The sequence below is a fragment of the Teleopsis dalmanni genome, chromosome 2, assembly GCF_002237135.1.
Source record: "Teleopsis dalmanni isolate 2A chromosome 2, ASM223713v2, whole genome shotgun sequence".
Lineage (NCBI taxonomy): Eukaryota > Metazoa > Arthropoda > Insecta > Diptera > Diopsidae > Teleopsis > Teleopsis dalmanni.
Window position 1 is genome coordinate 228,138,133 of NC_051847.1, and position 14,517 is coordinate 228,152,649.

At 28.7% G+C, this 14,517-nt stretch overlaps 3 protein-coding genes across 4 annotated transcripts; 2 read left to right on the forward strand and 1 right to left on the reverse strand.

Annotated features, from left to right (window-relative positions):
* Nucleotides 1-2,688: 2,688 nt before the first annotated feature.
* On the forward strand, nucleotides 2,689-4,344 carry LOC119678143 (ferrochelatase, mitochondrial-like). The gene is made up of 6 exons (XM_038089828.1): nucleotides 2,689-2,800; nucleotides 2,860-3,241; nucleotides 3,302-3,403; nucleotides 3,467-3,788; nucleotides 3,845-3,961; nucleotides 4,016-4,344. The coding sequence occupies exons 1-6, from the start codon at nucleotides 2,770-2,772 to the stop codon at nucleotides 4,211-4,213; spliced, it is 1,152 nt and encodes a 383-aa protein (XP_037945756.1). The 5' UTR covers nucleotides 2,689-2,769; the 3' UTR covers nucleotides 4,214-4,344.
* A 4,667-nt stretch (nucleotides 4,345-9,011) lies between these two features.
* On the forward strand, nucleotides 9,012-11,935 carry LOC119678144 (DDB1- and CUL4-associated factor 5-like). Of its 2 annotated transcripts, XM_038089830.1 has the most exons (10): nucleotides 9,214-9,403; nucleotides 9,469-9,788; nucleotides 9,852-9,908; nucleotides 9,960-10,032; nucleotides 10,093-10,356; nucleotides 10,421-10,695; nucleotides 10,745-10,875; nucleotides 10,950-11,361; nucleotides 11,440-11,535; nucleotides 11,588-11,935. In XM_038089830.1, exons 2-10 carry the CDS (start codon nucleotides 9,569-9,571, stop codon nucleotides 11,857-11,859), a joined length of 1,800 nt encoding a protein of 599 aa, XP_037945758.1. In that variant the 5' UTR covers nucleotides 9,214-9,403; nucleotides 9,469-9,568; the 3' UTR covers nucleotides 11,860-11,935. The 2 variants fall into 2 exon arrangements, with proteins under 2 accessions (XP_037945757.1, XP_037945758.1); XM_038089829.1 differs by having other exon boundaries at nucleotides 9,012-9,403; nucleotides 9,852-10,032.
* Nucleotides 11,936-12,787: 852 nt separating this feature from the next.
* On the reverse strand, nucleotides 12,788-14,511 carry LOC119678145 (tyrosine-protein kinase BAZ1B-like). Its single transcript, XM_038089831.1, has 4 exons — nucleotides 14,108-14,511; nucleotides 13,877-14,046; nucleotides 13,278-13,698; nucleotides 12,788-13,215 (listed from the first exon to the last, which is right to left on the reverse strand). The coding sequence occupies exons 1-4, from the start codon at nucleotides 14,503-14,505 to the stop codon at nucleotides 13,131-13,133; spliced, it is 1,074 nt and encodes a 357-aa protein (XP_037945759.1). The 5' UTR covers nucleotides 14,506-14,511; the 3' UTR covers nucleotides 12,788-13,130.
* Between the last annotated feature and the right edge of the window lie 6 nt (nucleotides 14,512-14,517).

Below are 14,517 nucleotides of genomic sequence, written 5' to 3' on the forward strand. Positions count from 1 at the left end.
GCGAAGACATATGTGGTTTCCTTAAAACACAGTTCAATACTAATGGAGTATAAGGAGTTACTGAAAGATTTATCAGAATCATAGTTAATATTCGGTAGAACTGTTTTCCTGATTGTTGAATACTTACTTATAAATGTTTCAAGTATTTACTAGAATTCTTTACTTAAATTCTTCTAGAACTGTTCATTCCTTTTTAATCTTTTCGCAATGTTCTTACAAAGAAGTGGTTTTTATTTTTTTAGAAAAATAAAGAACCTCATCATGCTTTCTTTATAATAGGTATTTTAGTTAGAATTCAAATTTTAGACAATTAATGATATATATTAAACTACTTTCAAACAGCTTAACAGATCTTCTTATCTCTAAAATATATTGGTAACTATCTATTCTACATTTAATATATGATATGTGATATATGAGACAAAGAATAGTGCACCAAGTTGTCATAATAATTAATAATATATAATTAACTAAATGATAGAATCTTAAACCAATTCAACAGTCCCATTAACAGACAAAATGTATGACGGCTATTAATAGATCTTAAACAAACAATTGTATTTGGAAGTATAAGGACTATTGTCTTAGACTTGGAGACAATATTCATTTTACAAAGATTTTATGCGAATACAACGACTATCACCTCTTATGTTTTGAATTGTTAATATTTTTATAACAATTAATGGAACACAAATTTATTACATTTTATTAAAATAATATATCTTTATTAACTTATTAATAAGTTAAAAGAATTGATCTTAAGCGAATCTCTTAAGCGAAAATTTAATATCAATTGCTTCGGCTTGCACAGTTGAATCACAGATTAATCGAATTTTCAATATAAAATAATTTTCTGATATTTGGAGACAATGTTTTGTTTAGAAATTTTAAAAATATAAATATTTAATTAACAATTATTTTCTTTATACATGGCATTTGAGCGACTTTGCATTTTTTCAAAATTTTAACAAATCAAAATCGTCCAACTCTGCTTATCGAACTCAATTAGAATCAATTATTACTAATATACGACTATGTATAGAAAAAAAATACTTGGTGACAATTTTCGTCTTAAAGACAATATTTATTGTAGCGAATGTTCAATTAATTTCAATTGATTTGCTGCTATTCAATATAAAAAGATACTCTTTCATCGTGGCAATATTTATAAAATGAACAAGCAAGCTTAAATGTACTTAAGATACTCGGACTTATTGACAATCCACTAAGGAAAATGTCTTTAATTTGATTTAAATGATCTTATATATTTTATAAAGTATATAATATATTAACATAGATACATTTTAGTTACTCAACAAACCAATTCAACACTCCCATTCACAGACAAAATCTATGACGGCTATATATAGATCTTATACAAACAACTGTGTTTGGAATAGTAATAATGTGTATATAACATATAGTAGCATACATACAACACTGTATATAATATACACGTTATATATGGTGCTTGTAGATAATGCAGAAATTTATATTAAAAGAAAACTAACACAATTTATGGATAAACACCAAAAATTTATTTCGGTCTGTTGGCCTTCAAAGAATTGGTTTAGAAACTAAACCTGAAGATACAATTTTTTTCAACTTGTCCAGATACTTAACGTTGTATCATCAAATTGGTGCATTTCATAGTTGCTTCCAAATGGATTCGTAGTTGACTTTACTACTTAAACCAATGATTTTCCTAAAATGCTCTAGTGGCGATTAATCATACTATTAAGGAGACCACGCCACTGCTCTATTTTTGAAGAAAATTTGCTTATCGAACTATAAATGTTAGGGAGTGAGTTTCACTTACGACAATAAACCGGAGCTATAAATCTGGTACCACAGGTGTAAGGGCATACGCCCTTGACTCTCCTGACTAATTGAGGTTGGCCACTTTAATGGAAGTAGCGTGGTTGCTGTGGTTAAAACCCAAATTTACGCTGGCAGAATGCCTATTTATTCGATGTAAAGTTGCATTTAACAACCGTGCGCTGTGCCCCAAAGAACAGCAGTGGGGTTAGATGGGACTCGCTTTCTCTCAAGAAAGAAACTATAACCAAATGAATAGAATCGGTGAAAATCTTTAAAATCCATTAAATTCATTAAATTTGCATTATACTGATAGGTTGAAAACACATTCACCCACAAATAGAAATATACATTGTTGTTTATATGCCATCAGCCTAGCCCATAAACATACTGCCAAATATTTAAAGTCAAATTCCAAAAAGTCTATATACGAAATTTTATTTTAGTGTCTAGTTTGCGTTAGATCCCATTCACAGGCAATTGAATATTGTTATTTTGACTCATTTCAGTTATATTATAAAATATATATTTACATTCCGACGTCCCTTTCGCATCTTTTTAAACATCTCAGGAAGCTTCAAACACCATTTTATAGCATGCGAGAAGGAAAGTTCATCGCACGATATAATTTTTCTAGCTCGGTGTCAATGTGCAAGCAAATGTCATACGTTCGCATAAAAATTTTCTATGTATTTTTTATTAGCTACTTCAATTTATAGAAATAAATAAATTTTTGTATTTAATAAACTAGAACTATCAAAAAATAATAATATATTATTAAAATGAATGACAGAGGTTTAAGTAAGCAATAATGTTGATATTTTTAAATGTTAAACAAGTGGCATCACTGTTCAACCGGCACTTGTTTTTATATTCTTCTATATTTACATTTTCCTTTCACTAAAATTGGTTTTGCACAAATAGTATTCCATTTCTACTATATAAGAAATCATGTTTTCATTAAAGCGATTTTGCACAAACGGTAAGCTATCTCAAATATTGTCTGCTATGTATTATTTTTAAAATTTTTTGTTTAAAAAGCTACTCGAGTAGGATGCCTGAATTTTTCCAGTGCGGTGGAAAAGCCAAAAACAGCAGTGCTTATGCTAAATATGGGCGGACCTCAATCTATCGATCAAGTACATGATTATTTACTACGCATAATGACAGACCGTGATATGATTCAGCTACCAGTGCAAAGTAAACTGGGTCCCTGGATTGCACAACGTCGTACACCGGATGTTCAGAAAAAATATACTCAAATAGGCGGTGGATCACCAATATTAAAATGGACTAAATTACAAGGAGGACTTATGTGCAAGGAATTGGATAAAATGTCACCTGAGACAGCTCCACATAAGCACTATGTGGGTTTTCGTTATGTAAATCCTTTAACTGAAAACACTTTACAAGAAATTGAAAGGTATATATTATAAAATACATTATATATAATTAAAATATATAATCAATAATATATTTACAGAGATGGACCAGAACGCGTGGTTTTATTTTCACAGTATCCGCAATACAGTTGTGCAACATCTGGCTCTAGTTTCAATTCAATATTTCACCATTATCGCGAGAAGTGAGCAACAATCGTTCATTTTCAAATATAAAAATCAAATTATTTTGCTTTCCGTTTTAATAGTACATTCCCAAAAAATATTAAATGGAGTGTTATTGACCGCTGGGCTACACATCCTTTGCTCATTAAAACATTTGCAGATAGAATACGTGAGGAGCTAAGCAAATTCGTTGAAACCAAACGTGATAATGTGGTAATATTATTCACGGCTCACTCTCTACCGCTTAAAGCTGTTAATCGTGGTGACTCTTACCCATCGGAAATTGGAGCTACTGTGCACTTGGTTATGCAAGAACTTGGTAAAACCAATCCGTACAGTTTAGCCTGGCAGTCGAAAGTTGGCCCACTACCTTGGCTAGCACCTGCCACTGATGATGCTATCAAAGTAAATATATGAACTATTAACCATAATGATTTTGTTGAATAATTTTAAGATCTTAGGGTTATGTTAGGCAAGGACTTAAGAATTTTATACTAGTACCCATTGCTTTCGTAAATGAACATATCGAAACACTGCATGAATTGGATATTGAATATTGCGATGAATTGGCTAAAGAGGTGATATAAAAAACAATACTTAATTATATTTCGCTATTAAAGTTTATTTTGTAGGTCGGAGTAGAAGAAATGCGTAGAGCTGCCGCTCCAAATGATCACCCACTATTTATAAAAGCTTTGAGCTCTATTGTCGCGGATCATTTAAAGAGCAAAGAACCCATTAATTCAAAATTCCTTATGCGCTGCCCAATGTGCGTCAATTCACGTTGTAGAGATAGTAAACGCTGGTATCGCCAAGTTTGCACGCTGTAAGCTTGTAAACGAAAGTTGGAATTATTTCTCATATGTTAGTTGGATATTATAAATATGGAAGTTTTCACGTTAAGGGTCATTTTATTCAATAAAATAATTTTAAAAGATTCTAAATTTTTGGGAAAGAGTAACTAATATGTGTAATCATTTACCATGCAGTAAATATAAAAGTTTAATTATATATATGTATATCTAATAGGAACACATTTTTCGCTATTTAAATTAATTTAGATTATTGCTATTCGGTCAACACTTGCCTGAACACGCACCCACGTATTGGTCTGATCTTTTTTATATTTTATTATTACTCATATTTATTTTTTACAATTAATAACAAAATCTCAATAACAAAAAAAAATATAAATATATATATATATATAATATATATATAAATATAAATATATTTATATAAATATAAATTATTTTATTTTAAAAGATAGAAGTTTCGTTAAAAATATAGATCGGTCGCACGTTTACGAGTACATCATCAACAAAAATATATACATATACACTCAATGACATTTTTATATATGCAAATACTGAATCTACAGAGAATATCGTTGTAAAGTTGTAGAGATAATAAATAATAGAAATTTAAAATTTATTGTGAAACCCTAAGGTGATACCACATATGTAAGTTGCAATAAATTCCTTATTATTGTTCTTATTGTCCTTCTAGTCCTTATTTTATTAGATGTCTCTTTGTAAGTAAATATCCTTCTATTGCATCTATCTTTTTTCATTTCTCGTTCTATTGTTCGCCTACGTAATATTGAAACTTCAAAGTAAATAGGATTTAACTTTTTATATGTACTATACATATATACATATATATACATATGTTAACCCCCGTCTATATGTACTGAATTGTAAACTGCTTCTATAAATTCGGAGAAACGGTTAAATGGCATCGCCCTTTAAATTGTTGGTACTTGTTTACTGCAAATTTATAGAAACAGAGAAGTTGTTTAATTTTATGAACAACATTCCTGGCTCGGTCAGTCAAAAATAACCATGTTTTTCATATTGACACGTGTCGAATAAAAGTAATTTAAACTACAGTTTAAAAGTTTTATTTTAATTAAAATTCTAAAACTTAAAAGAATTCTAAAATTTAAAAGAATTTAAAAATTTTATTGTAAAAAACAAGAAAAAAATAGTGATAGTGGTAGTCGGTTATTTTTTTTTGCTAAGAACCACGTTTTGAAAATATTTTTTTAAAATAAAAGACTTGATAATAATTAAAATAATAATTGTGTTAACTTTAAACAAACATTTTTGTTAAACAAATATTTTGTGTAAAAATTTATTTTATTGATTGCATATCAAATGGTCAAGGTATAATAGAGACAGTGCCTCAAAATACGTTGATTGTTCATGTCGGTGATAAAATTTGCAAAAAATATTTAAATTTAGTGAACAATATAATATAATTGCGTAAAATAAAGAAATACTAATTAATCAAGAAAAAAAACAAACAACCAAGAAGTTATTTTCAAAACAATGCATAATTAGTAAAACAACATTGTCTAACTAAAATGCGAAACAATTGTTTAATAATTTATAATTTTTGTCATAAACATATAAAAAATATCCAAAACTATTAAAATATAGTTTAATATTCGGTATTAATGAAAAAACAAAAAAAGATAGAATAATTACGACGCATTGGTTTGCATTTATTCACGTTCAAATAAACTATAATAAAATAAATGCATCTAACATATAACATTCATTTTTAATCAACAATTCATTAATTCAACATAAAATAAACTAAGATCAAAGCAACTGAATGCAACAATATTATTTGCATGAAGCAATGTCCAGATGATCCCTATACGCTGACGTTTTGAATTTGGAAACCGTGAGCAGAGTATTCAGCATTCCAGATGTAATATAATTGACATAACACTTGACGGATGAAGTGCAACACGTTGATGATATATAGTGTATAATTCCTTATATTATGAAAATATAGTTTAATAAACTGAAATTATATAGTTATTGTTACGAAATGAAATTATTATATTATTATATCATCATATTATAATATTATCATAATAGTTTATTATTGTAATTATAATGTAGTACAATGGAAAACCAAGTGAAATAAATAGGACGTTGTTTAGCATTTATCACACAGTCGCTAGAAAAATTATGCTCAGCCATAGAACAATTAGACAAAAAATGGAGGAAGATCTTAAGTATATAGAATCCGTTGATGGGTTCATCCATTATTGAAATTATAGACAAAATTTTGCAAGATTATACAAAACACTATAAAATTTAAAGTAATCTATGATTTGAAAATATTGGGACCACCCAAAAACAACTTGCAAACAAATGTTTCTAAGAACTGGGACCAATGCAAGGTTCTTTTAAAACAATATTTTAGACAAACAAAGGACTAAATGGCCATAATAGAAGATATTTCATCTTTAAGAGTATGCAGTATTCGTGACTTGTCTATGAATATAGAGCTTTAGTAGAGAGACATTCTGAAACTTTCTTTCAAAAGTGGATACAGTTCTACTCGAAGCTCCTCACAAAATGCTTCTTGTTGTAGCAATAACTCGCAAATTTTCTCGCGTCTTTGACGCAAACACTCACGCAAATTACGCAAACTTTCATCCATTTTAGAATGCCATAATAGTAAAGGCACCTCAGGACCGCATGGTAATTCCACCTCAGTCTTCAGTAAACGTCGCAAATTTTCAGCTTCACACTTCATATCACTTATTTCTTTTTTCATGGTTACTTCTGCTTTTTCAGACTCATTTACAAATTTGTCAAAAAATATTTCCATGTGTTTTTCAAATTTACTTAATTCGTCTTTGCATATTTCGACGTAAAGCATTTTTTACAAATTCATTGCGATCAATTATAAAACTCCTTTCACCACACTTCGTATTTCGATCTGCTAAAGAAAATTAGTAGTAAAATTTTTGAAATCTTTTCAATTACAATTTATGCACTTTTTTTTTACATTTATATATTCAAAAATTATTTTAAATGAAATTGAAAAAATATTTAACAAAACAGTAAACATATATAAAGCATATTAAACACATTTACTTATTCAATATTAGTTCTTTTTGTGATTGATCATACCCTGTGCATACTTTTTAAATAATTGAATTACTTTACCAAATTGTATTTTAAGTCAATTTTATCTTTGTATATTTAGCAATTAAAACAGAAACATAACACAAAACTAAAGATGCATTAATATAAAATTTATTATAAAATATGGTTATTATCTCAAATGCTTATTTTTAACACTTATAAATTTATACGCTGCTTTTAATGTACTCGAATCTATCAAACATATTTAATTGTAATATATAAATTTATATACAGACTAAATTTATAGATAAACATTTAAACATAACATTTATTTTAACCAGTCCAATTTTCCTCATTAATTTTACTAAACATATATAATATACTAATATGAAAAATAGTAAAATCCTTTTGTAAAATGTGTGTAACAAAGTAGCCCTAAAAGAGCTGAATTTGACATAAGCTTGGTGAAATTACATGCATTGAATACGTATGACGAAATTGTTATAAAAAATGAATTTTGGGTAACAATTTCTCACGTTATTCTGAGAGAGCAAAGATTTTCTTTTCTTACAAAAGTATTATTTGCTGTGTAGTATTAAATAATTAATAGTATGTATACGTTAGGTAGCTTTAAGTGTGTGCTGTCTCTCACTTATGTTTTTTTTAATTACTACAAGTCGACACAGCTGTTTGGTACGATGTAAACAAAAAATCAGCTGTCTTCCTTTTGTTGAATTTACCATTTATGCATGCAGGGTGCAGCTTTTACTTTTTTAACTTGTGTATAAACCAAAAAATAAACTAAATTTTTGATGAAAGTTAATTTTGTAATTTTTATTGCTAAAATATTGCTAAAATATTCTAAAAATTGTGATTGTATATATACATACATGTATTGAAATTGAGTATGTATTCTGTTGAAAGCAAATTTAGATTTAGTGTACATAGGTGTTTATTTATAAACTGAGATCTCTAAGAGTTATAAAACTTTTTATTGGATTATACGTTTATTCCTTCTCATGCTCAGAAGTGTTCAAGACTTTAAACAGTGGGCTGAAAAACATAGGTATAGCGTAGTGAAGTACACACAAATTACGTTACAAATTTTTACATTACTGTAAATTAATTGTGTCTTTTTACAACTTGTTACATGTACCTGGATAGTACATTTTACTTTTCTTGCCATATTCTAGCAAGTGTAGACGTTGAAGAAACAAAAAGTTAATAAAAAATATATTTCTTTGTATACAATTAAAATAAATAACAGTATATGAATATTTAAAAATTAAATGTTAATTTTGTATATTAAGATTCCATTGCAACGTATTTAAACGCAGAAAAAATATTTGGTTATAAGTATGGAAATTTTTTTTGAGTAATTAAATTGATAAGGTATGTTCACGATTTTCAAGATTTTCACGATTTAGAATGATTGATTACATTCTCCATTATTTGCCTGAGATATTAAAATCTATATTTTTCAAATAAATCTTTTGCTCCTCTATACAATATGGTTTTTTAATATCATATTGCAAAAGCACTGTAAATTCATCACTCAATTTTACGAATATACTAATAATAATTACTAATACTTAATACTAATAATAATTACTAATAATGATTACTAATAACCTAATAATACTTAGTGATTGAAAAAATTATTTTACAAATTGTGTATAACGAGCGCAACTAACTTAGTATGAGTTCTGTTCCCAATTGCAATTCTAATTCAAATGTCAATTACAGACCCTGTATTCAATAAAAATTAGGTACTTATTTCGTTGCCTTTGCGATAATTAAGCTGCATTTCGACTGCAGCTACCCACTAGTGAAGTAAAGTTGGTTTGGCTAAGACATTTCTCATTGCTTTGGGATAAACTTTCTCATTGTTTTAAACATTTAAAAAAAAAAAGGCATAAATTTCAAATAATAAATAAATAATTATTTTTTAATAAATTTGTTATCATAACGAAATAAGAAGCGAAATTCATATTGTAAAAAAAATGTTGATAAAAATTTATGTTACACGGATTTGAATGTCACGTTCGGTTTCCGATTTTCTTATTCCGACCGTAGGATGCAGTTTTTTGAAAAAACAAAGTTTTAAATATAAAAAGGATAGCTGTGAGTAAAATTAAAAGATTTAGTTGTTATTTTTTCATTAACATGCATTTCTTTATATATGACAGGTATAAAAAAGTGAAACTTGATATTTATTTCTTGATATCTGCAAGTCTGTATTTAAAGAAATTTAATCGCCTAGTTAATTAATCCGAAACGTTGACAATAATGAGAACTTGGGCCTCTGGTAGTAACAATATTTCACATCAATTATTGAAACGTGAGAACAACATCGAAAATGGCAATATTCCGCAGGACTTTATGTCCAATTTGTATCGTTCCCGTTTTAGCGTTGCTAAAAATTTGTACAAAACTGATTTGGTGGCACATTACGGTTGTGTAAATGCTCTGGAGTTCTCCAATGGTGATAGCAAATTTCTCGCTTCTGGTAAACCAAAAAACTTTTGTGCTTGTAGATGTTGAATACGAATTCACTAAATATTGCTTGCAGGTGGCGATGACAGACGTGTCCTTATATGGGATATAGAGAAATCACTGGCTGGATTGGGTACTCCCCGTTGTCACCTTACTGAGCATAATAGTAATATATTTTGTTTAGCATTTGATAAACCAAATCGTAAAATTTTATCTGGCAGTAATGATAATCTTGTTTTAGTGCACGACCTGGAAAGGTAATTTATTCTAAATTTACAAATAAGGAATTCATTATTTTTATATCATTATTGCTACAGCACAAAGTTGGATAAAGTTTTTATACTTGAAAAGCCAGTATATGGACTTTGTGTTGATCCAAAATGTGAACACGTTTTTGCAAGTGCTTGTGAAGATGGTCAAGTCCTAATATATGATCAACGACAAAATGACGATCCATTTGTTTTGGCATCTCTATCGGCCTCAATACATGCGGTGGAGTACCATCCTATTGATAGCAATTTTCTAATAAGTGCAAATTCTACAAAAGGTTCTGCTCTATGGGATCTTCGTAAACCCAATAAGTACTAACATATGAATAGAATAAATGATGAACAATAGCATAAATAATAATTATTTTTATTTCAGTGCTGTTTTGCAATATGGTAAAGAAGAGAAATCAACGAGTTGCATGAGTGTACGGTTTAACTATAATGGCACTCTAGTTTTATCATTGTCTCGTCGTCTCCCACCAATACTGTATAACAAAAATTCTCCAATACCTGTTTGCACTTTTTACAGTAAAACATATTATAATTCGTGCACAATGAAAAGCTGTACATTTGCAGGAACAGATGATGAGCTAATTATGTCCGGTTCAGACGACTTCAACTTATATGCATGGCGTTTAACCGATATTGATGGTAAATAGGCGATCATTTGAGTAGTGCAAATATTATTATTTTGTTTTAGTGGAAGGTGTAAATCAATGGGTTGAAAACCCACAAATGGTTTTATATGGTCACCGATCTATTGTTAATCAAGTACGATATAACCGTGAAAAATGTCTTATAGCTTCCTCAGGAGTTGATAAATCCATAAAGGTGTTTTATAGTTTTATAGTTTTAATTTTAATAATCGAGTTGTTGAATGCAATTATTGTATATAAAACATTTAGATTTGGAGTCCATTTCAGCAAAGTAATTGGTCTGGTTCATTGCTCAAAAGAGCTTCTTGTTCAGATGACCCTCGTCCTATTTATCGTTGTGGAAACATACCAGATATGGGTGTACTGGTTAATAATCCTAATAATAATACAACTAGAGAAGATCCGCGAATGTTGGCATTTTTTGATAATTTGGTACAACAGGAAATTGAACAATGGGGGACTGCTTCATCTTCATCTGAAGATTCATCATCAACAGATACGGGTTACAGTTTTTCGTCAGTTGAGAACGAAAAATCAAATCGTATAACATATCTAATTGCCACCAAGCGAGAAACGCTTCGTCAAAAGGCAATTAAACATGCGTCATTTGGCAGTGCCACTTTAAAAAGACTCAAAAAACACAAAAAAAATACATCTGATGGTAATTTCCTTTGCATAAATATATATGCATATTCATTCACAAATCTACGAGTTCATAATTGATTTATGTACCTTTCAGATAACGTTAATAAACAATGTAACAACTCTCTTCCGCTTAATAATGATACAATCGTTGAGGAACCTCCAACTACAAGTACTGGCATTATCACTAAAGGTATAATTATTGCTCACTTTTAATATATATTTTTTAAAAGTGTAATATACAGATAACACAAAACGTATACCCGCAAAAAAGTTAAAATTAGGAAATTCTTTTAATCGAAACAACGAGCAGAGGTTTGCAGCAAGTAACGCTGGAGTTAGTAAATCGACTGCGGATATTCAAAATATTACTAGCATAAACTCAGCTAACAATAATGTTAGCTATTCACATAGTGAAAATAGAAAACATACTGCTATGAAACGCCCGCACCGACAAAGCCGCATTAAAGCCCGCTGCTACCGTAAAAACAATATTCAAGAGTCTGATAGTGAATAAGTTTTAGTTTATATGTATTCATACGTTTTTTGCATATTATATATCTTGTATTAATTATTTAAACTACATATATATATACCACATCCATATTATGTTATCAATTTTTTAGCCCTATTTACATATTTATAAATATCTATCTCGTAGCAAAATGTTCATTTTAAGATTTAAGTTTTTAAGCGTTCTTCTTATATGTGGTTTAAATGAACTAATCAACTACAAAAATATTAATCAACAAAATAAATGATTTAAAAATAAGGTTTTTGCATTATTAGTTCTTTGTGTCAGTATATTCGACGATTAGAAAACACATTTTGCATTCAAATTTTAAAAGTTTTTTAGATATTGCAAATATCTGAATTTATCAGAATAATGTTAGGTCAAAATTCACAAACTGGTTTAGTCTAACAAGACAATGAAAATAAATATAGTTAAAACGCAATTTCTAAATAAAAATTAGTTTCGTCCTTTCACAAGAAAAATCTTTCGAATGAAAAAAGGTCAATGGGGAAATCGCCAAAACATTTTTCAATTTTTAACTAGTGAATTCTTGAGCTGTAGTGAATTAAACACATCATTAAAAGACAACATATATTTAAATCAAACTATAAAAGCATTTAATACTTGATTAATTACAAATCAGTTGAAGGATTGGCAAAAAATTTTAAAGTAATCTATTAAAATTGCACAGACAATTGACGAGATGCCCTTTTCGCTTAAATCGTTACATACTTCTCATAAATCCTTAAAATAATATCAACGTCATTGTAATTCCATGTTAACATCTTTTCAAACACATTTGCAAACACAAAAGAATGGATTTCAAAATTGATGAAATTTCATTTTATTCCTTTTTTTACTTATACAATTATAAATTAATTTCATTTGGAATATTTAAATTTTAATAATCTTAATGTGAATGCACTAAGTATAAGAAACAATTTTGTTCCTAAAACTATATGTAAAACTGAGTAAAAAGAGTTTACATTAAAATAAAGTTGAATTAAAAATGTTGATATTAAACATAATAGCAAAATACATTTTATATCCACAAATTACAAACTGGACAACAATTTCGTTCTAAGTTTACGTACATTTAGCAAGCATTAACAGGTAATTTATAATAAAGAATTTATAGGATTTAAAAATAAAGTATGAGTAATAACTAAAGACAAGACTTATTGTAATGTTAAACTAAATTTACAAAATAAAATTCTATATTAAGTTGAAGCGGTGTGAATCATCATATGTTATCGACATAACTATTCTATAATTTATTCATTCATATCGCTTGACTTGAATGGCAAATGCAATTCTCTACATCTTTCGATGACATATTTCTCCAAATCGAAGCCAGCTCTACAAAGAATATAATTTTTACATTAAAAATCCAATGGATGAAAACAATTTTTTTCACTTACTGATAGATTTCGTTTCCTTTTACATTGTACTGATCGCAATTGTTAAAAATTAGTTGTATATCATTCATAACTTCTTCATTTATCTGGTATTTTCCCATGTTGAGCTTAGATTTTACTTTAGCGAAATCCATAGGATTTTTAATAATTTTATAGTAATCTGGAACCTCAGATTGGGAAACTGGTCGTAAAAATGGCCAAGCAAACTCATGTTTCATTATACCTTCCAATAGTTCATATAACGCTGAACTATTAAGTGGCAAGTTGTCTCCTGTTCGCCGATGTGATCTACGACCACTGCTTTTTTCCTGATTGTTATTTCCATTTGGCAATGAATTTTGTAGTGAACCACGTGACTGACGTGATCGTTTTATTAATGGTTCTTCATCACTTTCTTCGCTATCTTCATCAGTTGAATTGTTATCTAGAGTTGTATTTAAATTTACAAAAAAAATTTCAATATAAAATAAAATCTAAATCGAAATGTGAAATTTAAATTGTGTAAACCCAGTACCCAGTACCCAGCATAAAGTTAGTTATTATAATTTTCATAATTGAATTTAATTTTAATATACTTAACATACATTGTTTTGCATTCTTACCATTAACAACTTTTCGTTTCCGTGATTCCTTATTTTTACATTTGGGACACAAAAAATTATACCGTGGTGGTCGTTTCAAGTTAGCACATTCCAAATGGAAAACATCTTTGCATTGATTGCAAAACAAATCTCCGCCATCATATGAGCAAATTATGCAGACATTGTCATCCCTGTAAATAAATTCAAATTTGTATTACATCGTAAAAATTCTATAATAGTGTATATACTTACTCTTCACTTGAAGTGTCCTCTACAGTTTTATTTCTCGACTCATCAACCTCTCCAGTTGATATACTATCATCTAGATCATATTCCTGTACATCCTCCACTTCTTCATCTTCATCTTTTTCATCAATTTCATTCTCATCTTCCTCTTCAATTATTTCTTCGATTTCGATTGTTGGCAAACGTTTTTTTGTGCGTTTATCCCCATTCAGTTGCTTCTCCTTTGTTTTCACGTTTTCTTTTGAATTTAAGAAATCTGATGACATATCACTACAAGCCTCTTCATCAACTACAAATGTACTTTTACGTTTCTTTTTATCTTTTTTCTTATCGTCTTCATTTTGTAATCCTAAACGTTTAACGCAGCGAGCACAATACCAATCACCTTCCGGTACTGTCTTCATTTTTGGTTTCAT